The 27,040-nt window shown below is 44.4% G+C and overlaps 1 protein-coding gene and 3 long non-coding RNA genes across 23 annotated transcripts; 3 read left to right on the top strand and 1 right to left on the bottom strand.

Moving 5' to 3' along the window:
- Positions 1 to 65: 65 nt before the first annotated feature.
- LOC115247335 (uncharacterized) lies at positions 66 to 26,957 on the bottom strand. Its single transcript, XR_003886402.1, has 3 exons — positions 26,508 to 26,957; positions 1,652 to 1,793; positions 66 to 1,570 (listed from the first exon to the last, which is right to left on the bottom strand). It is a non-coding gene; the product is annotated as an uncharacterized lncRNA (long non-coding RNA).
- LOC115247336 (uncharacterized) lies at positions 3,132 to 4,621 on the top strand. Its single transcript, XR_003886403.1, has 3 exons — positions 3,132 to 3,352; positions 3,894 to 3,961; positions 4,047 to 4,621. It is a non-coding gene; the product is annotated as an uncharacterized lncRNA (long non-coding RNA).
- Positions 5,530 to 25,800, top strand: LOC101077514 (complement factor H). 18 transcript variants are annotated; one of them, XM_029828729.1, is made up of 26 exons: positions 5,530 to 5,688; positions 5,760 to 5,942; positions 6,097 to 6,202; positions 6,282 to 6,358; positions 6,432 to 6,614; positions 6,960 to 7,142; positions 7,240 to 7,434; positions 7,520 to 7,699; positions 8,185 to 8,352; positions 8,439 to 8,606; positions 8,708 to 8,875; positions 9,027 to 9,185; positions 9,265 to 9,453; positions 9,530 to 9,715; positions 10,073 to 10,231; positions 10,322 to 10,489; positions 12,013 to 12,177; positions 22,454 to 22,636; positions 22,734 to 22,928; positions 23,014 to 23,193; positions 23,687 to 23,854; positions 23,942 to 24,109; positions 24,259 to 24,423; positions 24,543 to 24,590; positions 24,717 to 24,785; positions 25,570 to 25,800. In XM_029828729.1, exons 1-25 carry the CDS (start codon positions 5,619 to 5,621, stop codon positions 24,752 to 24,754), a joined length of 3,852 nt encoding a protein of 1,283 aa, XP_029684589.1. In that variant the 5' UTR covers positions 5,530 to 5,618; the 3' UTR covers positions 24,755 to 24,785; positions 25,570 to 25,800. The 18 variants fall into 18 exon arrangements, with proteins under 18 accessions (XP_029684589.1, XP_029684591.1, XP_029684588.1 ...); XM_029828731.1 differs by having other exon boundaries at positions 24,546 to 24,590; XM_029828728.1 differs by lacking the exon at positions 24,717 to 24,785.
- Positions 17,418 to 20,997, top strand: LOC115247334 (uncharacterized). Of its 3 annotated transcripts, none has more exons than XR_003886401.1 (3): positions 17,418 to 17,925; positions 18,008 to 19,784; positions 19,977 to 20,997. It is a non-coding gene; the product is annotated as an uncharacterized lncRNA (long non-coding RNA). The 3 variants fall into 3 exon arrangements; XR_003886400.1 differs by having other exon boundaries at positions 17,418 to 17,856; XR_003886399.1 differs by having other exon boundaries at positions 17,418 to 19,784.
- Positions 26,958 to 27,040: the final 83 nt, after the last annotated feature.

Consider the following 27,040-nt stretch of genomic DNA (forward strand, 5'->3'; position numbering starts at 1 on the left):
TTTATTACATACTGGGAGATACATGTAGTCCAGTGGAGAACCATTTTTTATGTTTTTTATTCATTCAAGTCCTCTGGAAATGAATAACTGGCGAGTATCTCACAGGATAGAGCTGCAGGATGTTGTTGTGTGGTCCAGCCCTTTAAGGCTCGCGCTGCGTTTGAGCGACGTTCTCATGGCAAGGTCTTCTGTGCCTCTGCAGCAGCCTGGCCGAGGTTTGCCTGAGCCAAGTCTTCATCACCAGCAGCAACAGAGGAAGATAAGAAGCGACAAGAGCCCCCGAGATAAAACCAGCTGGGGATTTAGGTGACAGTACCAAAGTCTCTAGGCTTGTTTTATTTGAAGTTTCAAGCTAAAGATCATTCAAAAAAAATAAACAAGATGAAAGGTCAGAAGATAAAATGCCAGCGTTGGCTGTGGGGGTCTTCACTAAGGCCAGGCACAGGACCCAAACGTGTCAGATAGCGTCTCTGGAAAAGCACGGATCAATTATTCATATGCAGAACAAAAGTGGGGAGCGGAGTTAAAGTCACAGCTTCCAACATTTGATCTTAACAGAGACAGATTAACAATCGGGTCACTGCACGTGCACAGTTCACTGGTGCTGACACTCCCCGTTCACTTCCAGGTTTTTGAGCTAAGCTAATTAGCAATGCAAAACCCTGACTGGACGCCAGCAGCCACCAGCAGCAGTGGGGGGATAAATGAGTTTGATAAAACCGGGCCTGTGGTCCACCCTCCTCATACATCACGTCCCAGCACCTTTTCTAATTAACAACTGTGAGACATCTCTAATGACCCTGTTTGGTGTGACGGTGCTACTGCAGCTGAGCCGTCTATAAATAATGCTTCCATGACTTACTCTGACCCCCAGAGTGACCGATTTTTAGCTCCCGTCTCCGGGGACAACGCCGACTCTGACAGCGAAAGTAAGTGCATTTCAAAAAGCCCGAGGTGAAAAGATGGAAGACGTACAAGCGTCCCGAGGGGGCGATGTGTCTCCTAATGATGTTCAGCCAAATTTGTAAAGACATGTGAAAAGAGACAGACAGCCCTGGACCTGTATCTGCATCCTCAGCCCCACTGACCGGCCGCCTCTTGGATGTCGGCCTGTGAGTTTCAAGCTAAACCAACATTTATATTCAACAAGTTTTGATGGATTCTCTGGATTTGGAGCAGCCGGTTGGTGAAGTCTTGCTAAGGGACATACTGGTTTTATGAACGCCCGCCGACAGGTCTGACATGTCAGACTGGAGAATTGTGGCGTTTAAACGACTTGATTAGGTGACGCGAAATCAGCCGCCACCGTTTCAGATCGGATGTCACACCTGGTTAAGGTGATGCACCTCCTCTGGAGCTCGTTGCTGGAGAGCCATCGAGCTGATGCGAGCTTAGACCACAAACCTCTGCACTCTTATTCTAAGTCTTCTAATCAATAACTCGGTCCAGCTCGTTGCTTTGTGCCCTGTTGGTTCAGTCTGATGAAAGACTCCCGAGGTGAAGCAGACTGACAGGGTGGAGATCTCTCACCGCTGGCAGGAAGAACTGGAACTCCTTTGTTGAAGAAAAGCTGCCCAGCGAACAATAGCATTATTGAAATTCAGGTCACTGTTACAGCACATCTATATATTTCTCAGTTTTGAGGAGATACCTGGAGAGGACCGGATTCCAGGCGTTCCCTGGCAGGGACCTCCCTGCTGCCGGTAACCAGGAGGTCACACCGGCAGAAGGCAGAGCGGTCAATCAGGGACCACAAAGACAGCAGCCGTCTCACCTCATCCAGAATGCAGCACCTTAAACAACAGGTGGAGATGCAGGTTTGTACGGGGTCAACATACCTGCACAGGTGATGGACCCTGACACAGAACAGCCCAAATGTGGCAGGAGGGCTGATCTGAGTGCAGAGCGAGCAGCCAGGAGTTCCATCCGCAGGCCACAGAGGCAGTAGACCCCCCCCACACACACACACATACACACACACACACCTCCCCCATTCAGATTTATTCAAATGTAGTCACAATAAATACATTTTTTCCCAGTGTGTCTCCTTAAAAAAAGCTCTTTTGTCTTCTGCAGCACGTTTTTAAGCTCTCTTATCTCGGTGTCGGCTGCCGGTAGCCTCATCTGAAAATCCTAAATGTGATTGAACGTCATGAGGCAGGAAAATGGAGCAGGTGGAAATACGGCGTTTCACCTTCAGGTGTTTTTTTTAGAGAGAGAGAGAATGAGTTTGTGTATGTCAAAGCTTTGCCTTCTGGGAATAATGTTCATTTTGTTACATCAGCTTCAGGAGCGGCGCTGTTGAATAATTTCAGAGTGAGAACTGAGAGCAGAGCACTTTGCAAACTTCTTGGTTTCTGCACTGCTGACCGAGCAGAAACACAGAGATAAAGACTCTGCTTGAACTGATATGAAAGTTTGGAGACACATTTCCAGCTATTTCTTCTCCATTAATGATTATGTTGTGGTTGATGTTTTACAGCTTCCTAGATTTTAAAGCTGCTGTGATTCAGATGAGTTACTTTAGAAATGGGTGAGCGATTGCTTGGTTCCTCTGAGGATCATCTGGTTTGTGTGTGAATGTGATAATACGGAGCCAAAATCCTCGAAAAGGGGCCGTTGAACCATTATCTTGTTGCTGTGGTTTCATTTGCAGTAAGATTGCATTACAACAGGCGGTTTACCTCTGAAATCTGGAGGCATTTTTCATCCGTTACAAAAACAACCCTGCAGTCCTGCACATCTGCCTCCGGTGGATGGAATTCTCTCATTTGCCTGACAAACAAACACTTCATTAACCCGTGAAGAAGAAACTGTTACTGTTGCCTGTATATCATTAGCATTAAGCTGAAATCCTGAGGGAAGGCGCGGCTGTTTGTTTGCTGTGAGCTTAAAAATTCATGCTCACCCTGTTGAATAAACAGGCCCAGATTTCTACACCAGCCAACATTGAGGCGAAGGCTTCCCAAACACAGATCTCCAATCACCAACCAGCCATGAAAACGTGCGTGAACAACAGAATCCTCAGATGACTGGACAGTGTAAAGGTCTAAAGACAGCCGTTTTTTGCATCTGCCTATTGTTTGTTCTTACAGTTTATTTCAACTCCAGAAGGCCACTTTAAATGTGATTTGGGGTTATTGAAATTTTATTACATTTTAATTTTAAGAGCTAACCTTTGATCCTGTCAAGCTGTGACAACAGAAAATAATTTACTGTGTACTTTTCTCACCCATTATTCTCTTTTGCAACCATAATTTCTTGTATCTTTTGATTCAGTTTCGCTCGCAAACATGCGGATCACTTCTGCCCTCTAGCGGCCGATCGGGGTATCAACGCTCGAGCAGCAAGTGTGGGTCTTCTCTCTCTCGGCATGTGTTTTATTACCCTTTAATAATCCATACGTCCTGCAGATATTTTTAGCCGTGCGCCACACACGCACAGTTGGTGCATCTGTGCTTCTCGCACTGGGAGGCCCAGCGGGAGGGGGGCAGAGTGGGGGTGGCCTGGGGGGTCTTTCGCACTTGTGTCTCAGCTGTGCTCAGAAAATAAACATTAAAATGATGGATTTTAGAGTCTGTCAGCGTCACAGAATCATGACGTCGTTATGTCAAATATTACTGATAATTCAAGCTTGTATAAGACACCAAAGGATCCTTTTAGCAGCATAAAAGCTTAATCAAAATGTAACATAAAGACTAAAAGTCATCACTGGAATATAAAATACAGGCCTCCTTTGACATTTTCATAAACAGAAGCGGAGTCTTAAAACTTGGAAAGTTTATGCATGCAGTCCTCATTACAGGCAGATTAATAAATATATTGATCTTTCGATTAATCTGGTCGATCAATTTGCTGTCTGTATTAATATTCGATTTACTGCTTGTTTGCAGTCGAGTTACATCCCTAAAAATGTACTTGCAAGTCAAAGTATTCTGCAAAAAGGATGGCTCTATAAAAGGTAATGCCATTATATTTTCACATTACAATATGATTATTACTCAAATAGTAAAAAACATGATAAATGCGTTAACGCTTTTTCTCAGTTTTTGTTTTCCAGATTACCCAATTTTAAAATTCATCAACTTTTAGCGTCGGTTGACTACCAGAAGATGGCGCATTAGGCATCCAACCAGGTTTCTAAGATTTACTTACCTGTAATTCATTAGATGATCTTGATGATTCAAGACTCATTGTTCATTTAGAAGGACACCAGTTATTTTTATCCAACAGCCATATTAGACAAATGTCTGCTGGTCTAAATAAATGAAGGACGTAAGTGAAGACGAAGCGTCTCTGTCAGAATGTTTTAAAATCCAGCATCACCACCTGGACCGAGGAAATTGATCCTCAGGTATTCCTCCTAAATTAAGTCATCAGTTACTAAGTCATCCATGCCGTCCTCCTCTCAGACCACTAAGTAAAGGCTTCAGCCGAGAGAATATCATTAACACTCTGGGATGTTGTTGTGATGACCCTGGTGGCTCTGCTCAGCTGCCATCAGAGTCCATCAATCCATCAGAAAGACTTTTGGGGGCGATAATCTTTTGCGTCATCTCAGTCCAGCCGGAGAAGACGTGAGACGGATCACAAGAAGATGGAGCCACCAGAGGAGGTGACGTTCCAGGTTTAAAACGGGCGATAATCTCAGGCAATAATTTATGCACAATCTCTGAATTTCAGGAGAAGCTGCTGCGTAGGAGTTTGTTTGCCCTGAGCTGAGTCGTATTTGTTCACAGTGATGCAGACGTAAACCTCACATAATGAGACGCTAGAGCAAAAATTCCCATTGTGTCACAGCTACATGTTGTTCCATTCAGCAGCGAGCAAACAAACACCCGAATACGGAGCAGTGACACATTTCCTCAGAGGCCAATAGGTCAACTGTTGACCAGTGCTGTCAGTAGGTCGTAATGGCTTTAATTAATGTGTTGATTATTTAAATCCCCTCTTGAAAATATGTTTAATATGACCAAAATGAAATATGGAATGCTTCAACATTGCTGCGGCCTTTCTTTTCCCTGTTTTTTTTTTTTTTTTTTTACTTCTAACTCCTCACTTTGATTGATATTTGCTCCAGATGAGTGCGGCCTGGCTGAAATGCAAAGTAATTTTATTTGCACAATTGATTCCTGCAAATGATTACCAAAAACTAGATAAAACCAAACAATCACTTACAGGAATACTCTTTAGCCACTGATGGGTAAACAGAGAAAAAAAAACCTGATGCAGCACCGTCAGACTACAGATTCAGCTGTGCTGGAGAATAAAAGCAGCCTTTGAACCTGAATATAGCCCCCAAGAGTGAGTTATTTCTATTTCCTTTCAGTGAAATAAAGATGACTGGTTAGAAAAGGTGTGAAAGAGGCGCCAGCGTGAGGAGATGTGAGGTTTAACTGAGAGGTGACCACAGCCAAAAACGCCTCATGACATACAGACTGGGGGCTGGATCAGTTATGTAAACCGTTGAGCAAGCTTGTCCTGCCTACCCCCCCCCCCCCCCCCCCCCCCCCCTCCTGCCGCCCACACAGCCATCCACCCCCTCTCCCTCTCTCTGTATTACTATTTCATTATCCTCTTTGTGCTTCTCCCTCTCAGTTCTTGCTTGCAGAGATAAGATGAACACAATAGGCAGAATCGGTGTCCTGATCTTATGGATGCACACGCTGACCTTGGTGAGGAGCAAAGGTAGGGAGCTTTGGGTTCTTCTGTGCTCCTTCCTTCGTTGCACAGTAATTTACGTAACGTTTGTCCCACAGACTGCCAACGGGAAAGCTTTCTGAGGAGCCGCCTGTACGACTCAAATTTCGACATAAGTACATTGGAGAGCACCTATGCCAACAGAAGAGAAGTGAGAGTCCCCTGCAACATCGGCCACAGCGGCTTTTTCAAACTGGTCTGTAATGATGGAGAATGGACGTCAAAGGGCAAACCCTGTCGGCGTAAGTCAGTTTCTTTGGTCGATTGTGATCACGCAGTCAAACACACCAGCATATGACGTTAACAATGCTTTCGCAGCATTTTCCCCTATTATCTCATTTGGCAAATCACTTCTGATTGACAGCAACATCTTCTGTATCATTCCTACATGTTAAGCAATTTCCTGTGGTCACCCTGGCGATGCCCAGTTTGCAGAATTTCAGCTGGTCGAGGGCGAGGACTTTGTCTTTGGATCCAAAGTCGTTTACACTTGCCACAAAGGGTACGACAATATTCCCAATACCACATTTGTAATAAGCTTTTCTGCGGCCTATCAACATTTTGTTTACCGTCATGACCAGTTATCAAATGGTCAGTCGCATAAACTATCGGCGATGCTTTGTGGAAGGCTGGGATGGAGTTGTTCCAGTTTGTGAGGGTATGAAAGCAAGTAAAAACCATGTGAGTGACGTGTGAGTAAGCGCCTCATGTGTTGTGTTGTGCTCTCCCAGCTCAGCAGTGTCCGTTTATTCGTGTGGACAATAACGTGTTCGTGAATGGTGACCCGGAAGAAGCAACCTTTGGAAACGTTATTCGATTCAGCTGCAAATCCAAGTTAGATATCCTGGAAGGCCCCTCTGAGATCTACTGTAACGAAGAGGGCGAGTGGAGCGGAAGAGCCCCCAAATGCAAAAGTGAGCTCCGCAGAATGAACGGATGATGGATGGAATGATATTTTCCAGGGACACAAAAACGGCAGATAGAAAATTACACAGACAGAATGAGTTTCATGAAATAAAGCTGCCAAATATGCAGATCAACAGGAGATCCTGACCAATCGTCACTCAGTAGATCCTTGGGTCGTATCCAAGCAGCTTGCCAAATCCAAGCACCGATGCCCAGAACTGGGATTTGAACCACAAACATTGATTCATCAAGCAGAGATTCACCTTCCATCAATCTGAGCCTTGTTTCTTTTAATGATACCAGCTTTACTGATGAACACATGTGATTATTGATACTTCCATTTTCCCCTACAGAGCTGATGTGTCTTGTACCCGAGATTGAAAATGGCTACATCACTGAAGAGGCCAGAGAGTACAGTGAAAATGAGATCCTGTATTTTAGCTGCAATGAAAAGTTCAAGAGACGTGAGGACAGACCTTCAAAATGCACAAAGGTTGGAATGAGAGCAGAGTGGAGCCCCACGCCTGAGTGTGAACGTAAGTATGAAAACATGCACAGATGAGTGAAAAGCTTAAATGCAGAAAAGAAGAGGAACCTGGATTAATCTGCCTGCTTCATTTCCCAACACTGCAGCCACAAAATGTGTATTGCAGCTGCCCCCTCTGAAGGGAACAACCTACGAGCCCGCTTTCAAGAGTGTGTTTGTTCCTGGCGAGACGCTGAGAGTCACCTGTGAAGGGAGGTTCTGGATTTTTTCTTCTCGGGAAACTGTTGCAGAGACGACGTGCAACGATGATGGACAATGGACCATCAACCCAGTGTGTAAAGGTACAGGGTCACAATACTGGGATTATTCTTCCCATTTTATGGTTCTGAGCCCATAATGACAGATCTCAAACATCTGCGGTTCCAGAGGTTGTATGCACAAATGAACGAGAATATAATGTCAGAAGATGGGACGTGTGGTGGGGCCAGCGAATCGTAATGGGAGCTACTGTAGAATATAGTTGTATCGCAGACTACGAAAGCTCTGATGGCTCCAATTTGGCTAAATGCACCAGAGAAGGATGGAAACCCAAACCACTATGTCAAGGTATTGTCATCATTCTGTTTACTTCCATTTCATGCAGGAACTAGCACTTTTAGAGATCAGAAAAATGCTCTCACCTCTAAATGTAGCAAATTATTGTAAGTTTTCTTCAGTTTTCCCTGCAGAAATAATCTTGTGGTACTATAAGAATGAAATATTCACAGGCATAAAAATCAAATATCTTAGCTGCCCAAAATTGTTCCCAAATGTCCAAATGCTGCGTTATAATGAACGTCCTCATTCCAGAGTGAGCAATCTGATTGGCTGTTTAAAAAAATCTCAGCAAGAGAAGAAAAACAGAAGACAAAAGATGGTTTGAAAAAGGTTTTCTCCCAGTCTTAATCTGGCCTGGTCCTGGACTGTGACTGCAAACGTATTTATTCACTGTTTCGTAACGCTGTCCTGTAAACAAACAAGTTGATCTGTCTCATTCTAACTTTAAAATTTTCTCTTCTCTCGTGTATTTTTAACATCTATTTGTTTATTAGAAATAATCTGTCACAGAATGGATATCGAGAACGCTGTCAACCGTGACCCTTACAGTCTGACGTACAAGAACAATAAGAGGGTCTATTATGAGTGCAGGGAAGGCTTCACTGGATCTCCGTTTCGTACGTGTACAGCAAATGGCTGGACCGGAGACTCCAGGTGTACAGGTAATCCAGTGCTGATGTATCTCTTCTGCTGGCTCTTGATGTGAATGTATATTGTTCTGACATTAAACAGTCGCTTTTTTTTTTAGAAATTACATGCAACAGAAAGTATTATTCTTATGCAGTCATTGAAGGAACGGACAAGTCTGTGTACAAATACAATGAGCAGGTTGATTATGTCTGCAACAACGGTTATGTTGGTCGCTTTACCCTAACCTGTGGGAAAGGACGCTGGAAGGGGACTCAGAGTTGTATGAGTAAGTAAACTCTGAGCAGGCCTGCTTATTTATATGCTTTAGGAGACGTTGGGTGCTGAACCTTCAGACTTGGAATAATAGCCACTAAACTGTCTGTTTAGAAGGGAAACCGTGCAATAGGCCTGAGCTCATGGATGCAAACATTAGAGGTGCCGACAAGCAGAGTTACAGCAACAATGAGAAAATCCAGTATGTTTGTACGTACTCGCAGGAAGTCCGTGAGGCCAAGTGTGAGGAAGGTGTGTGGACTGGGATTACAAAATGTTCAGGTATGGAACGTCTATACAGATTTCCACAATTTAAACATGAAAACAGTTGGAGTTGGGGATGATGGAGGTGGCCTTAACTGTTAAAATAAGAAAGCAGCTCTCATGACCTGTGGGTGAGGCTGTAACATTTTTCCTTCTTTGTCATGGTCAGCATGTCCAAAAGCCGTTATACCACATGGTTTTGCTGTTGGGGCGCAAGGCGACAAACTCACCTACACCTGCGATGAAGGTTATAAGCTTTTTAACAAAGGCTGGTGGGGTGAAGCCACATGCGTAAACCACCTGTGGTCTGGACTGGAACAGTGCATTGGTAAATCTGCATCTCCCATCACAATCTCTACAAAAGCATGAAAAATGCAAGACTAACCGCATAAGCTTATCCTCCAAAGGGGAAATGCAATGTGGGGAGATTCCTGCGATTGCTAACGGGGAAGCGCTCACGATTCAAAAGCCATACGACGAAAATGAAAGCACGGAGATTCGTTGCAATGAAGGATTTGAAGCTCAGGTGACCCGTTTAAGTTGTCACGAGGGAGAATGGAGCTCCGATGGATCACAACTCAACACAATCTGCACAGGTATGTTCTTCAGTAGATCAAGCGTGTTGACAGATCACTGCGAGTAATCTAATCCTGTGTGTTTGTTCTTTTGCAGCCCGTGCCAGCAACTGTGACGCCCCACCTAAAGTTGACAATGCAATTATAACAACAACATATAAGAACAATTATTTGACCGACTCTGAAGTGGTTTATGAGTGTCGGAACAAGTATATGTTGGTGGGAGAAGGCAGTCTACGATGCCTAGGTAGAAAATGGGAGGAGAAGAACATCACCTGTGCACGTACGTAGAAACCAGAGATACAGACTTATCTTAAACAGCTGTAGCCTTGGGTGATGAACACATACTTAATAATCATGTGAGTGGGCTCACACTCTTGCACTTCACCCCACTGATGATGTGTCCAGCCTGTCTTGGAGGACTGGGAGCCTCCTGAACCACCTCAGCTGACTCCTCAGGAGCAGCAGTTCCTCCCAGGATGTCTGAGCTCCATTCCGTTTCTAATCCACAGCTCAGCCCTCCTCCAAAGAAGATTTTGCTTTCACTTGTACTTGTGATTTCAGTTAAATGTGCTGCACTGGAAACACCTGTCACACACAGGTTAGCAATTATTGATGTATATATTCTTTGTGTTTTCAGTTTACTGTGACCTTCCCAAAGACCACACGATCACCTTCAAGGTGCATAAAGACAGATTCGTAGATGGGGAGGTCTTACAGTACCAATGCTCAGAAAATGGAGAATATTTAAATGCAACATGTGTTGATGGGAAGTGGGACAAGACAGTGGAATGTGATGGTAAGCTCTCCAGTGCTGATGTATCTCTTCTGCTGGCTCTTGATGTGAATGTATATTGTTCTGACATTAAACTGTCGCTTTTTTTTTTAGAAATTACATGCAACAGAAAGTATTTTCCTTATGCAGTCATTGAAGGAACGGCCAAGTCTGTGTACAAATACAATGAGCAGGTTGATTATGTCTGCAACAACGGTTATGTTGGTCGCTTTACCCTAACCTGTGGGAAAGGACGCTGGAAGGGGACTCAGAGTTGTATGAGTACCGTATTTTCACAACCATAAGGCGCGCCGTATTATAGGGCGCACCTTCAATTAACAGCCTATTTTAGAAATATTTTCATACACAGGGCTCTCCGTGTTATAAGGCGCATAGCATAGAAACTGCGTAGTGCCTGTGGTTTCATGACGCGTTCACTAGATCGAGCTGCGCTAAAAGGAATGTCAATAAAACAGCCAGATAAGTCAGTCAAACTTTATTAATAGAATACAAACCGTCGTTCTCACAACTCTATTCACTCCCAAAACGAATAAACAGCTGTTTTATTTTTTTTCCCGAGTGACGTAGTGTTTTCGCGTAACACAGTTCGTTTAATAACAGCGAGTTATAACAGGCAGTGCAACATTTTTTATCACAAGTGGAGTTTAATAAATCTTCGATTTAGTGCAACATTTTTATCACGTAGTACCGTTGCGGTAAATCAAACGTTAGTGCAAACACAATATACGGTAACTCGAACTCTCGAAGTAGTGCAAAGCGATAGCAATAGCAATATAACAACGTTGTTCAAACGGTAATGTCCATATTCACAGTATGACCAGCCTTGTTAAGTTGTAAACACACAAAAGAAACACGTAAAGATCACTTTATCAGTTCATTCCTCATCCAGGAATCCCTCGAATTCTTCTTCTTCGGTGTCTGAATTGAACAGTTGTGCGAATACGGCGTCCAACATGGCCGGCTCCGTCTCGTCAAAGTCGTCATCAAGGTCGGTGTCGCTGGTGTTGTCTGGCATTTCAGTGACAATCCCTGCCTTCCCGAAAGCTCGGACCACGGTCGATGCCCAGGCATTTACGATCCACTGGCAGATAGTGACGTATGACGCTCGGCGCCGTCTCCCCGTCTTGGTGAACGTGTGTTCGCCGTTCGTCATCCACCGTTCCCACGCAGTTCGCAGTCTAGCTTCGAATGCCCCGTTGACACTAATATCTAGCGGCTGGAGTTCCTTTGTTAATCCACTTCTTGCTTTGTTTCCTCGGAAGCTCCGTTGAGTCTTCTTTACCTGGCGCAGGTCGTCTTGTTGCTTCCTCCACTTCCGCACCATTGATTCGTTCACGTTAAATCCTCTTGCCGCTGCTCTATTTCCGTGTTCAACTGCGTGACTGATAGCCTTCAGTTTGAACTCTGCGTCAAAAGCGCGTCTCTTGCGAGGAGCCATTTTGGGGTCTTTACAGACAGAAATGGTTTGGGACTGAATTTACTGCTGTTACCTCGGCCACGCCTACTGACTACGGTAGCCGCGATTAACCAATATTACCGTAATCCATACAAAAGGCGCTCCGGGTTAAAAGGCGCACCGTAGACTTTTTAGAAAATTCTAGGCTTTTAGGTGCGCCTTATAGTCGTGAAAATACGGTAAGTAAACTCTGAGCAGGCCTGCTTATTTATATGCTTTAGGAGACGTTGGGTGCTGAACCTTCAGATTTGGAATAATAGCCACTAAACTGTCTGTTTAGAAGAGCTCGTGGGTCTCTCAATAACCTATTGGCTTTAATTGATTCCAGGGAAACCGTGCAATAGGCCTGAGCTCATGGATGCAAACATTAGAGGTGTCGTCAAGCAGAGTTACAGCAACAATGACAAAATCCAGTATGATTGCACGAACTCGCAGGAAGTCCATGAGGCCAAGTGTGAGGAAGGTGTGTGGACTGGGATTACAAACTGTTCAGGTATGGAACGTCTATACAGATTTCCACAATTTAAACATAATCTGTGGGAAAGGACGCTGGAAGGGGACTCAGAGTAAGTAAACTCTGAGCAGGCCTGCTTATTTATATGGTTTAGGAGACATTGGGTGCTGAACCTTCAGATTTGGAATGTTTTAGAACGGCAGATAGAAAATTACACAGACAGAATGAGTTTCATGAAATAAAGCTGCCAAATATGCAGATCAACAGGAGATCCTGACCAATCGTCACTCAGTAGATCCTTGGGTCGTATCCAAGCAGCTTGCCAAATCCAAGCACCGATGCCCAGAACTGGGATTTGAACCACAAACATTGATTCATCAAGCAGAGATTCACCTTCCATCAATCTGAGCCTTGTTTCTTTTAATGATACCAGCTTTACTGATGAACACATGTGATTATTGATACTTCCATTTTCCCCTACAGAGCTGAAGTGTCTTGTACCCGAGATTGAAAATGGCTACATCACTGAAGAGGCCAGAGAGTACAGAGAAAATGAGATCCTGCATTTTAGCTGCAATGAAAAGTTCAAGAGACGTGAGGACAGACCTTCAAAATGCACAAAGGTTGGAATGAGAGCAGAGTGGAGCCCCACGCCTGAGTGTGAACGTAAGTATGAAAACATGCACAGATGAGTGAAAAGCTTAAATGCAGAAAAGAAGAGGAACCTGGATTAATCTGCCTGCTTCATTTCCCAACACTGCAGCCATAAAATGTCTATTGCAGCTGCCCCCTCTGGAGGGAACAACCTACGAGCCCGCTTTCAAGAGTGTGTTTGTTCCTGGCGAGACGCTGAGAGTCACCTGTGAAGGGAGGTTCAATATTGTTTCTCCTCAGGAAACTGCTGCAGAGACGACGTGCAACGATGATGGACAATGGACCATCAACCCAGTGTGTAAAGGTACAGGGTCACAATACTGGGATTATTCTTCCCATTTTATGGTTCTGAGCCCATAATGACAGATCTCAAACATCTGCGGTTCCAGAGGTTGTATGCAGAAATGAACGAGAATATCATGTCAGAAGTTGGGAGGTGTGGTGGGGCCAGCAAATCGTACTGGGAGACACTGTAGAATATAGTTGTATCGCAGACTACAAAAGCTCTAATGGCTCCTACTTGGCTAAATGCACCAGAGAAGGATGGAAACCCAAACCACTATGTCAAGGGATTGTCAACATTCTGTTTACTTCCATTTCATGCAGGAACTAGCACTTTTAGAGATCAGAAAAATGCTCTCAGCATCAAGCTCTAACCCTCCCTAAATGTAAAGTTTTACATGGTAAAAGGAATCTTGTGGCTCTAAAAGAATCAATCTTTCATAGGCATGAAAATCAAATATGTGCTACATCTGCTGGCTGATCTCTTAGTGTGGGGTCAGCTGTCCAAATTATCCAAATGCCGAATTATGGTGAATGGCAAATTCGAGAGTGAGCAATCTGGTTGTTTAGGAGATCCAAGCAAAAGAAAAAAAAAGTTTTTGAAAAGCTTGTCCTCCACAGTATTAATGTTGCCTGGTCCTTGATTGACTGCAACAGTATTAACTAGGGATGGGTGAGTTCTAATAACAGGTATTTCCAAGTATCAGTATTCCTAATGGCTGTCAATACCAACCACCGATACTCAAGGCAACAACCATCTGTTCAGACAAACATAGCCAATACAAACATGGCTTCTGTCAAAATTATTAACAGTATTAATGTTGCCTGGTCCTTGATTGACTGCACCAGTATTTACTAGGGATGCTGCGACCCTGGGCTTAATTTCAAGGTTTCGACATCTTATTTGGGTTAACGGTCAACTGACAGCTGTGACACTTTCTAATGAAAGCAGAAAACTTATTTTGTGGGCACTTTTAACACCATCCGGCGAAACTTGGCCGGCAGCCCAAAGACGACAATCACCTTCAAGGTGCATAAAGACAGATTCGTAGATGGGGAGGTCTTACGGTACCAATGCTCACAAAATTCAGAACATTTAAATGCAACAAGTGTTAATGGGAAGTGGGACATGACCGTGGAATGTGATGGTAAGCTCTTAAAAATGTCCTAAAATCCATAAGGGACGTCTTTTCAATATCGAGGGAAAAGAACCTTTTCTTGATGTCACAATACATTTATTCATTTTCTCTGGGTTTTTTCTTTTTAAGTACAAGTGATTCTGAAAACAAACATTTTCTTTTTCCCCACAGGGCTCAAAACACGCCATGATGCTGCTGACAGTCGGTAGAAAACAAGGACATTGAAAGGCGCTCGTTCAAGTTTCTAAATATGTTTTGGTTTTGCAATAGTTGTTTCGGGCAGAACGCAAAGAAAGAAAACGGCATTTACAATCACCTTACACAAGTGATACACATCCATACGGCTGAATTCAATGTGTCATCTTAACATTGTCCAAGTAAATAAAGGAAAACTTAAAAGTTGTTTCTAGTTTGTGAACGAGGACGTGCGGGGGAGGGGGAGAGGCAAGCAACATAACCTCTGCTGGTGAGTTATTTATGTGTTCAAATGAAGATAAAATTATGGAATTTTACAAATTCTAGATGCATAATTGGAACATATCAGAGAAGAGTGACTGCAGCTGTGTTTCTACTGAGGTGAGGTTCACTGATCCACCAGCTAATTACCAAACTGTCCAACCCTGAAACACCTGCTGCCCTCATTAATTCCACACCTTCTCATAGTTATAAAGTTTACATAATCAAAGACAAGATAGACGGACGGACACACGGACAGACAGACAGACAGACAGACGTAGTTTATTGATCCCTATTTGGGACATTACAATGCAGCAGCAGCAAGGCATTGAACACTATATTAAAATATCAATATAAAAATGGAAAGAAATGCAATAATCAAATAAAAATTATTGGATAACAATATAAAAGTGCATATACAACAAATAGACACATACAGTCCTGCTGTCTGGTCAGTGTCTTGTGGCCATGATGAACAACGGTTTATTGAACACCCTCCTCTCCACGGTTCTGCTGTCTCAGACTGGAGGTGATTATTGTTGTTCCTCTGGTGTCTCATCCTAGTCAGGTGGCTCGATCTCACCCTCAACATGACCTGCGGAGGATGAGCCTATGCATCTCTGATTGATTAGGTTCTTGCGAGACAATTGGGATGTACTGTGGAACTTTAGGACAACCCCATGCCTGCCCTTGCCGTCAAGAACTAACAGATAAGATGGTACCAATGTCCGGTAACCACCATGACTGTCTCCTATTTCTCCTCATCCCATCTCCTCAGATCCCAGTGGTTTTGGGTTCCACACATTCCACACATCCAAACAATCCACACCGTGATTGGGCATTGGGGAAGGTTTTGGGTTGGAGCACACATTGCCTTATGTTACAGAGCATGTGTGCAACTGCTGACAGTAGCCTCCCCAAGCTCTCCAATGTCCCAACCGAATATATGGACCTTCATGAGGTGTTCAGTCAGAGTAGAGGCCTTTCTTTGCCAACTCATCACCTCTATGACTGTGCCATCTACCTACTCCCAGGGGCCATGCTTCCCTCCAGTTGTCTGTACTACTTATCAGGCTGCAGCTGATTTTCTCCCATCGTCTATCGCCAGCAGAACAGAACAACAGACGTGGCCAACCATCAACCGTTAGCCATCAAGCTGGCCTTGAAGGAGTGGAGGTATTGGCTTAAAGGACAGCCATTCATTGTCTGGATGGACAATAGGAACTTGTTTACATCCAGGCAGTCAAGAGACTAAACCATTGTCAATCCAAGTGGATCCATAGCAATCCGGATCCATAGCATACCCACAGACATGATTTCTGATATGGGTCCACAGTATATTTCTCAGACGTAGAGAGCTTTCAGTATGGTCACCACCGGCTTTTCCTTGGGGTTCCACCCTAAGACTAATGGTCAAGCTGAGCAGGCCAACCAAGGCTTGAAGCTTCCCCACCAGCCTCTCTTGTTACCTTCTCAGGAGGTGCAATTGGCAGTTTTTTCCATGCAGAATCACATTTGCCTTTTTCAGGTTTGGAAGGATGCCCGCTCCACCCTTAAACTCAGCCAGGAGTTCAAGCAGCAGACAGTTGACCCACGCAGGTATCCTGCCGCTCTCTCTTAACCTGGTCAATGTGTGTGATTATCCACCAAAAACATTCTGCTCCTCACTGAATCCTGTAAACTCTCGTCCCCCCTCATTGGATCCTTTCTCATTGGGAAGATCATCAATCCCACAGGCTTGAGCCTCACTCTATCATCCAAAATGAAGCTTCGTCCCACCTTCCATGTCCCCCAACTCAATCCTCAAACTGTTTCATTATGTGAGGTGTATCGAATCATTAGTTTGGTGATTATTGTTTCTTGTTTAATTGGTTTTAGTTAAAGTTGGTTTATACTAGGAATGAAATTCCTGTCAGTTTTCCTAAATTCCTTAGTTGCAGTTGGTTTCTTTTTTTCAATAATTATTTCTAATCATTTCTGACAATTTTGCACGAGTTTTTTTGGCACCAAATTGTTTGTTTGTTTTTCACATTTTCTTTTTAACCTTGGATGACCCAGATGTCCCCACACTGCACATTGCGTTACATTTATGGAAACCAGGCACATCGCCCCTTTGGCCAGTAGACTAATGGATTTCCACAAATTTTAACATATTTCTAATAACTTGAAAAAAAAGTTCTGTTTCCTGAAAACATGTCCTCTGGCCCGACTGCGATTCTGAACCTTCGTTGGACTTGTATATCTATGATGGGCCGATAAAGTGAAGCTGACACTCTCCTGCGTGAGGAACGTGCAGTTCATGGTAAAGTGAGGCACCCAACAGGTGCAAATCATTTCCAGATGTTTACAGACTCTGTAAACTGTAAAAGTGTTGTGAATCTTCTCCTGGTGGTAGCCGAGATGTGTTGATGAGGAAGGAATCTTCGCAGACACCGACTTGGTTATCAAAGATGTTTATTGGAGAGAACAGTCAGGTATCAATCGAACACTGCAGTTTGTCCGAGGGAGGTTTCGCGGTCCCGATTGTGAAGAACTCCGAGGTGTCTACATCGATACCTCCTTCTTATACAGTCGAGTAAACACATTCTTTACTGATGACCTCACGCTATACAATATGGCCAACCCAATGGTATAGCGTTCAGTTATTACCAAAAAAGGGAGTAGTGAAGATGCTTCATGCTACACATCCTCATATGGAGAACAACCAGGGGCCCACAGGCTCCAGTGTCATCTTTTAGCAGCTCCTTTTACATAAAGGAAGAAGACACAGGACACACATGTGGAGCATGTCCTAATATGGTGCTTAGGCTGGCTGTTAAACACATTAAGGCCTTACAGACGTAAAGCCTGCATAGAACGGGTCAGATACTACAGAAGCATACCCAATTTGTGGATGCTTGCTGACAGAAAAGGCAGAATGTTTGATGTGTGATCCATCAATGGTGTTGTGGCTCGGGTTTCTCGCCTCCTCCCCCACCTGCAGGATCGGCAGTCAGGGGCGGGCCGATCTCTGATGAGCGCTGAGCCTCTGGTGCACCTGCAGCTCGTTACCTTAACTCGGCGGCTACTTAAGCTCTCCTCTCGTTTCCTCCGGTGCCGGATTGTTGTCCTTGCTGCAGCATCTAGCTCCAATGCTCTGAGACCTCCAGTTTTCGCCTCACGTTATCCCGTGCCTACTTCCAGTGTTGTGAGTTGTACCATTGCCTCGTCACTGCTTTTCGTTTGAATTTTTCTCGACGTTTTTTTCCCCTTTGTGGTGATTATTAGTTCGTTGTTTTTGTTGTCACTTTGCTAGAGTTTCTGTTGCTACTTTGATTGATTCCTTCGTTCCTTAACAGAACAATCCGGCCACTATGGACCCAGCAGAGTCGGACCTGCTGAAGCAGACACTCTCCGCGCAAGCGGCGCGGGTTCACCAGGTGGAGTCGGCTCTGCGTCAAATGTCGGAGCACATGCAGCACATCACGGCCGGCGTCTCACAACTCAGCGGTCAGCTGGTGGCCCTGGACGAACGGCTTCCTCGCACCCCGGACACCGCCACGTCGGGCCCAGCCGACTGCCTGCCCACCAACCCTTTCTTGATCACCCAGTAAAAGGAAGACAGGCGGTGAACCAACTGTTAGACCTCTGACAGGGTAGCTCCTCTGCTTCTGACTACGCCGTAAACTTCCGTATTTTGGCGGCGGAGAGTGGGTGGGGGGGATTCAGCCTTGCAAGCCACATTTCTCAAGGGGCTGGCAGGAGAGCTGAAGGACGAATTAGCGGTTCGTGACGAGTGCCACTCCCTCAACTCCCTTATTGATTTAACCATCCACATCGATAATATGATCAGGGAGAGAGCCAGGGAGCGGCAGGGAATGCAGAGGGGACGGTTCCGTCAAGGATCCAAGTCCAAGGTACGATCTATCTCCCTGAACACTCCGTTCCTACCAAGGTGTTAGTGGATTCCGGCGCAGATGAAAGTTTCATTGACTCAGACTTTAACACTCATGGCATCCCCACTTATGACTTGTCGGCCCCGAAAGAGGTGCACTCAGTAGATGGTAAACTTCTAACGCTAGTAACGCGCAAAACGCAACCCCTGAAATTGATTATCTCCAGCAACCACCACGAATTCATAGAGCTGTATGTTATTTGCACTCCTCTGAATTCTGCCATCCTTGGCATCCCCTGGCTGAAGGTTCACAACCCCCACATCGATTGGTCTACTGCCAGCATCCGCAACTGGAGTAACCATTGCCACGCCCACCGCCTTAAATCAGCTCTGCCAGCCAGATCCACGAACCCATCTCCAGCACCCGAGGAGATCAATTTAACCAATGTTCCTCCCGACTACCACGACCTGCAGCAGGTTTTCAGTAAAGCCTCTGCCTCCTCGTTACCCCCCCCCCACACACAGACCCTACGACTGCGCCATAGACTTGCTCCCCGGCGCCATTCTCCCCACCAAGAGACTTTTTCACCTGGCCAAGCCAGAGCGGGAGGTGATGTAGAAGTACATTACAGAGTCAGTGGCAGACGGTCTCATTCGTCCCTCCTCGTCTCCCGTAGGGGCGGGGGTTCTTCATGGAAAAGAGAGACAAATCCTTACGCCCCTATATCGATTATACCGGACTGAACGACATCACCGTGAAGAACAAGTACCCCCTCCCTCTGATTGACTCAGCCTTCAGCCCCCTACACACAGCTACGGTGTTTACTAAATTAGATTTGAGGAACGCCTATCACCTCATTAGAATCAGGGAGGGGGATGAGTGGAAAAAGGCTTTCAACACCCCGCTAGGCCATTTCGAATACTTAGTGATGCCTTTTGGATTAACTAACTCTCCTGCCATGTTTCAATGTTTAGTCAACGACGTGCTGCGGGACCTGCTAAATAAGTCGGTGTTTGTCTACCTGGATGACACCTGATTTTTTTCCAGGTCGATGGAGGAGCATGTCGGGCACGTGCGGGAAGTGTTAAAGACTACTGGAAAATAAGCTATACGCCAAAGCGGAAAAGTGAATTCCATGTGTCATCTGTAAGTTTTCTAGGTTTTGTGATCGAGAAGGGACAGCTTCGCGCGGATCCATCCAAGGTGGCAGCAGTCAAGGACTGGCCCGTGCCCACTACTCGTAAGCAGCTTCAGCGTTTCTTAGGCTTTGCCAATTTCTACCGGCGATTCATACGAAACTACAGCCGCCTGGCAGCGCCACTCACGCGTCTCACGTCTCCCAAGCTCACTTTCGTCTGGTCTCCAATTGAACAGCAGGCCTTCGAAAAACTATGAAACATGTTAATTAATGCCCCTGTCCTTATGCACCCAGATCAGGAGCGACAGTTCGTGGTCGAGGTTGATGCCTCGGACTCCGGGGTAGGGGCCGTCTTCTCTCAGCGCCATTCCACTGATAACAAGCTTCACCCCTGCGCCTTCTCACGCCCCCAGCAGAAGCCAACTATGATGTGGGGAACCGGGAACTCCTGACAGTGGTCCTGGCTCTGCAGGAGTGGAGGCACTGGCTGGAGGGAGGGACACCTGCACATCGCTCGCCGCCTGAACTTGCAACAGGCCCGCTGGGCCTTGTTCCTCGGCAGGTTCCGCTTCACTATCACGTACCGCACCGGCTCGCGGAACACAAAGCCAGATGCACTCTCCCGCCAGTTTTCCTTGGAGGAGAGGGAGCCCTCCAGGGAGACCGTCCTGGATCCGGAGTGTGTGCTGGGCGAGGTCCACTGGCCAGTCGAGGCGGAGGTTCTAGACGTACGCAGGCAGGGAAGGGGATTCCAGTACTTGGTCGGGGTACGACCCGGAGGAGCGCTCCTGGATTGGGCACTCTCTCATTCTAGACCCGCAACTGCTGCGGGACTTTTATCTCAGGTTCCCAGACAAGCCAGGTAGGACGCCAGGAGGCGTCCATTGAGTGGGGGGTACTGTTGTGGCTCGGGTTTCTCGCCTCCTCCCCCACCTGCAGGATCGGCAGTCAGGGGCGGGCCGATCTCTGATGAGCGCTGAGCCTCTGGTGCACCTGCAGCTCGTTACCTTAACTCGGCGGCTACTTAAGCTCTCCTCTTGTCCTTGCTGCAGCATCTAGCTCCAATGCTCTGAGATCTCCAGTTTTTGCCTTGCGTTATCCCGTGCCTACTTCTAGTGTTGTGAGTTGTACCAGTGCCTCGTCACTGCTTTTCGTTTGAATTTTTCTCAACGGTTTTTTCCCATTGGTGGTGATTATTAGTTCGTTGTTTTTGTTGTCACTTTGCTAGAGTTTCTGTTGCTACTTTGATTCCATCGTTCCGTGGACTGCTTCACCTTGCATTTTGTTTTCAATAAAGAAACTTTCTTTTACTCTGCATCTGGGTCCTGGCCTCCTTGACTGACCTTGATAAATGGACCAGAGGTGCTTTCGCTCCCTGCTCAGAAATTGGCAGAGATGTGGTTATAAGAAGGGCAAAATGGGAACAGGAAAGCTGAAATGTCCACCTGAAGTCCATCATCAGATTAAACTGTTTACTTAGTCCAGTTAGCTGAATTCTTTTTCTACATGATGTGAAAGTTTGATAAAGATTTGTTACATTTTATAGTCTGACTGAATTGCCCATTTGCCTTAAATCCTCGTTCACATTTGGATGATCAGAACCTTGTCCATTGTCCTGGACATCATATAAAATTAAATATTTAATTTATTTTAAGGTTGCATTACACATGAATGTTCCACGAATGCCCACCTCCCCCACGCAGGTCAGAACAAGATGCTACATAATATTACTATTGAAAAATGTTAAATATTACTGGTGTGATGTGTACCGCAGATCGGTTGAATTTGACCAGAACAGCACATGAATGTTGGACCAAAGTGCCATTTTTGTAGATTTAGCTATAACTCCCTCCCATAACGGGAAGAGTCTCATGGATTGTTCAAACATTGCCATGTGTGAATGTGTTTATGTCTACACTGGGTTTCGTCATGCTGAGTTCAGGCTCTCTTTTGCAATGTTGATTGGGCAGAACTTGATTTTAAAAAAAATCTTATTAGCTCAGGAGACTGTCCATGTTTAACGTCAGTCAGACTCACAGCAACTTGTGGAAGATGAGATTGATCCTTCTTTTGCTCCATGTGTGGGGAAATTTGCATGTTTCTCTATCCCAGAATGGTAAGAGGAACTACATTTTCACCCCATCTCTTTTTTTTTTTAATTGTTAAACACATGTTTTACACATGTAACCCTAACCCTATAAATTATTCAGCCAATTCTATATGATTGTGTCTTGACCAGAAAGAGGTTTTTCACATGCTGGGTTCATCAAACAGAGATTCAAGTTCCATCAATCTGAGCCTTGTTTATTTTAATGATAACAGCATTAACGATTAACACATTTGATTGCCCTGAGGAACAATAGGGGGGGGTGGGGGGACTGTTACGTTAGATTTTTATGCTGATTCCAAAATCAGTTAATTTTCTAGCAAATTTTTTTCTCCACAGCTTCCCCTCCAGAAATCAAATTCCCCCCGATTAGCTGTAGTAAGACTTGCAAGCTGATTACAATTGGACTCGTCTACAGCTACATGGCAACTTGTTGGGGCAGTGTGGTGAGAGATGTGTGCAGCTCTCAATAGGTCAGGACTATTAATATTCTATAGGCATACTGTGGACTCTAGGGATTCATATTGTTCAAAACCTTGATGGGAGAAAGAAAAACCAAGATCAGTTTTGGATTCCACACCCAAAAATTAGTTAAACAGTTGTCAGACCTAACTCGGAAAATTGTGTTCCCAGTATTATTGATACTTCCATTTTTCCCCTACAGAGCTGAAGTGTCTTGTACCCGAGATTGAAAATGGCTACATCACTGAAGAGGCCAGTGAGTACAGAGAAAATGAGATCCTGTATTTTAGATGCAATAGAACATTCAAGAGACGTGAGGACAGACCTTCAAAATGCACAAAGGTTGGAATGAGAGCAGAGTGGAGCCCCACGCCTGAGTGTGAACGTAAGTATGAAAACATGCACAGATGAGTGAAAAGCTTAAATGCAGAAAAGAAGAGGAACCTGGATTAATCTGCCTGCTTCATTTCCCAACACTGCAGCCACAAAATGTGTATTGCAGCTGCCCCCTCTGGAGGGAACAACCTACGAGCCCGCTTTCAAGAGTGTGTTTGTTCCTGGCGAGACGCTGAGAGTCACCTGTGAAGGGAGGTTCTGGATTTTTTCTTCTCGGGAAACTGTTGCAGAGACGACGTGCAACGATGATGGACAATGGACCATCAACCCAGTGTGTAAAGGTACAGGGTCACAATACTGGGATTATTCTTCCCATTTTATGGTTCTGAGCCCATAATGACAGATCTCAAACATCTGCGGTTCCAGAGGTTGTATGCACAAATGAACGAGAATATAATGTCAGAAGATGGGACGTGTGGTGGGGCCAGCGAATCGTAATGGGAGATACTGTAGAATATAGTTGTATCGCAGACTATGAAAGCTCTGATGGCTCCAACTTGGCTAAATGCACCAGAGAAGGATGGAAACCCAAACCACTATGTCAAGGTATTGTCATCATTCTGTTTACTTCCATTTCATGCAGGAACTAGCACTTTTAGAGATCAGAAAAATGCATTCACCTCTAAATGTAGCAAATTATTGTAAGTTTTCTTCAGTTTTCCCTGCAGAAATAATCTTGTGGTACTATAAGAATGAAATATTCACAGGCATAAAAATCAAATATCTTAGCTGCCCAAAATTGTTCCCAAATGTCCAAATGCTGCGTTATAATGAACGTCCTCATTCCAGAGTGAGCAATCTGATTGGCTGTTTAAAAAAATCTCAGCAAGAGAAGAAAAACAGAAGACAAAAGATGGTTTGAAAAAGGTTTTCTCCCAGTCTTAATCTGGCCTGGTCCTGGACTGTGACTGCAAACGTATTTATTCACTGTTTCGTAACGCTGTCCTGTAAACAAACAAGTTGATCTGTCTCATTCTAACTTTAAAATGTTCTCTTCTCTTGTGTATTTTTTTAACATTTGTTGTTGTTTGTTTATTAGAAATAATCTGTCACAGAATGGATATCGAGAACGCTGTCAACCGTGACCCTTACAGTCTGACGTACAAGAACAATAAGAGGGTCTATTATGAGTGCAGGGAAGGCTTCACTGGATCTCCGTTTCGTACGTGTACAGCAAATGGCTGGACCGGAGACTCCAGGTGTACAGGTAATCCAGTGCTGATGTATCTCTTCTGCTGGCTCTTGATGTGAATGTATATTGTTCTGACATTAAACTGTCGCTTTTTTTTTTTAGAAATTACATGCAACAGAAAGTATTTTCCTTATGCAGTCATTGAAGGAACGGCCAAGTCTGTGTACAAATACAATGAGCAGGTTGATTATGTCTGCAACAACGGTTATGTTGGTCGCTTTACCCTAACCTGTGGGAAAGGACGCTGGAAGGGGACTCAGAGTTGTATGAGTAAGTAAACTCTGAGCAGGCCTGCTTATTTATATGCTTTAGGAGACGTTGGGTGCTGAACCTTCAGACTTGGAATAATAGCCACTAAACTGTCTGTTTAGAAGAGCTCGTGGGTCTCTCAATAACCTATTGGCTTGAATTGATTCCAGGGAAACCGTGCAATAGGCCTGAGCTCATGGATGCAAACATTAGAGGTGCCGTCAAGCAGAGTTACAGCAACAATGAGAAAATCCAGTATGTTTGCACGTACTCGCAGGAAGTCCATGAGGCCAAGTGTGAGGAAGGTGTGTGGACTGGGATTACAAACTGTTCAGGTATGGAACGTCTATACAGATTTCCACAATTGTTTGTTTTTCACATTTTCTTTTTAACCTTGGATGACCCAGATGTCCCCACACTGCACATTGCGTTACATTTATTTGTTTTTACAAAGAAGCCGAGGGCCAAGTGAACGGCAGCCCTCCCCTGGTGCTGTTTTTGAGTGAGTGTCACCGTTGTAAGCCCCAGCCCAGGCTTTTATTGGTTTTCCTTGCCAATCTAGTGGCTCCACCCGGACACATACCCCCTTTGGTCACTAGACTAATGAATTTTCATATGTTTCTAATAGACTTGTATATCTATGATGGGCCGATAAAGGGAAGCTGACACTCTCCTCCTGAGGAACGTGCAGTTCATGGTACAGTGAGGCACCCAACAGGTGCAAATCATTTCCAGATGTTTACAGACTCTGTAAACTGAAGCGTACCCAATTTGTGGATGCTTGCTGACAGAAAAGGCAGAATGTTTGATTTGTGATCCCATCAATGGACCAGAGGTGCTTTCGCTCCCAGCTCAGAAATTGGCAGAGATGTGGTTATAAGAAGTGAAAAATGGGAACAGGAAAACTGAAATGTCTACCTGAAGTCCATCATCAGATTAAACTGTTTACTTAGTCCAATTAGCTGAATTCTTTTTCTACATGAGGTGAAATCTTGATAAAGATTTGTTACATTTTATAGTCTGACTGAATTGCCCTTTTGCTTTAAATCCTCGTTCACGTTTGGATGATCAGAACCTTGTCCATTGTCCTGGACATCATATAAAATTAAATATTAATTTATTTATTTTAAGGTTGCATTACACATGAATGTTCCACTGGTTCCATGAATGCCCACCTCCCCCACGCAGGTCAGAATCAGAACAAGATGCTACATAATATTACGACTGAAAAATGTTAAATATTACTGGTGTGATGTGTACCAACAAACAAGTCTCAACATGTGCTCATGGGGAGTGGGACATGACCGTGGAATGTGATGGTGAGCTCTTAAAAATGTCCTAAAATCCTTTCGGGAAGTCTTTTCAATATCGAGGGAAAATAATATTTTCTTGATGTCACATTACATTTATTCATTTTCTCTGGGTCTTTTCTTTTTAAGTACAAGTGATTCTGAAAACAAACATTTTCTTTTTCCCCACAGGGCTCAAAACACGCCATGATGCTGCTGACAGTCGGTAGAAAACAAGGACATCTAAAGGCGCTCGTTCAAGTTCCTAAATATGTTTTGGTTTTGCAATAGTTGTTTCGGGCAGAACGCAAAGAAAGAAAACGGCATTTACAATCACCTTACACAAGTGATGCACATCCATACGGCTGAATTCAATGTGTCATCTTAACATTGTCCAAGTAAATAAAGGAAAACTTAAAAGTTGTTTCTAGTTTGTGAATGAGGACGTGCGGGGGAGGGGGAGAGGCAAACAACGTAACCTTTGCTGGTAAAATGAGTTATTTATGTGTTCAAATAAAGTTAAATTATGGAATTTTACAAATTGTAGATGCATAATTGGAACATATCAGAGAAGAGTGACTGCAGCTGTGTTTCTACTGAGGTGAGCTTCACTGATCCACCAGCTAATTACCAAACTGTCCAACCCTGAAACACCTGCTGCCCTCATTAATTCCACACCTTCTCATCGTTAAAGTGGGTTTGTGCAATTGAACAGATGTCTTCATTTAATGTTAATTGAAACAAAACCTACTCATCCCACTATTAGAAATGTCATGTTTATGGAGATTTTAAACAAAACCTGGATGATTTTAAAGAGTTAATGATAGATTTTAGTGGAATGTTTGGGATCATGTGGATGGTACCAAGCCATGTTTCATCATATGTGACAAGACCAAACCATTCAGATACCAGTGAGCACTCATGGGCAGAACCAGTGACAAGCACCAACCACCAACCTGAAGTTCCACAGGAGGCTCTCGGAGATACAGAGCACAGCTGGTTTCAAAATATCATTTTTGATATGTTGTTAGATAAACATATAGGGATAAAAACATATTGGATTTTTTTTTGCCGCTTTGCTGCGAATCAAGTCTAAAGTCATGAGCTTGTTGAAGCAGCTTTCACTTTACCTGGATCGGAGGATGTTCGGATCTTCTCTCAGATTCTCTTCAGCTCTTTCAGGCTGGGTAGAACCATTTTTAGGTCTCTAGAGACGTTTGCCTGGGTTCAAGTCAGGACTCCAACTGATCCACATTCACAGAGTTGCCCCTCGAAGTCCTGTATTGCCCAGGCTGCTTGTGTTTTTGGAGCCGTCGAAGGTTTGGTCAGCTGGGAGACCTTAAATAGACACCTGTGTCTTTACAAATTCTGCTATATTCATTGGATTTACCACAGGTGGACACAATCGAGGAGTGGAATCATTTCAAAGATGATCAGCAAAGGGTCTGATTGTGAGATTACTCATGCAGGATTGGATTGAGGGCAGAAGGGACAAATACGTCTTTGACAGACTTTGTTGTGTTTGTTTTTCGCATTGGCCGAACAAAGGTTGTAGACTTTGATGTTTTTACTCTACGTTTGTACAGGTAAGTCTAAAGGATAAAGACGGTGTGTGATTCTGGTTACACATGCGTCAGCAAATGAGACACACACACGACTGACA

Source organism: Takifugu rubripes, chromosome 20, assembly GCF_901000725.2.
Source record: "Takifugu rubripes chromosome 20, fTakRub1.2, whole genome shotgun sequence".
Classification (NCBI taxonomy): Eukaryota; Metazoa; Chordata; class Actinopteri; order Tetraodontiformes; family Tetraodontidae; genus Takifugu; species Takifugu rubripes.

What these genes read in the sequence shown, in the direction of transcription:
- LOC101077514 (XM_029828729.1), top strand. Translation starts at nt 5,619, where the DNA reads ATGAACACAATAGGCAGAATCGGTGTCCTGATCTTATGGATGCACACG. An exon ending in CAAGACAGTGGAATGTGATG is followed by an intron (nt 10,232 to 10,321) that starts GTAAGCTCTCCA and finishes TTTTTTTTTTAG; the next exon opens with AAATTACATGCAACAGAAAG. An exon ending in GGGGACTCAGAGTTGTATGA is followed by an intron (nt 10,490 to 12,012) that starts GTACCGTATTTT and finishes AATTGATTCCAG; the next exon opens with GGAAACCGTGCAATAGGCCT.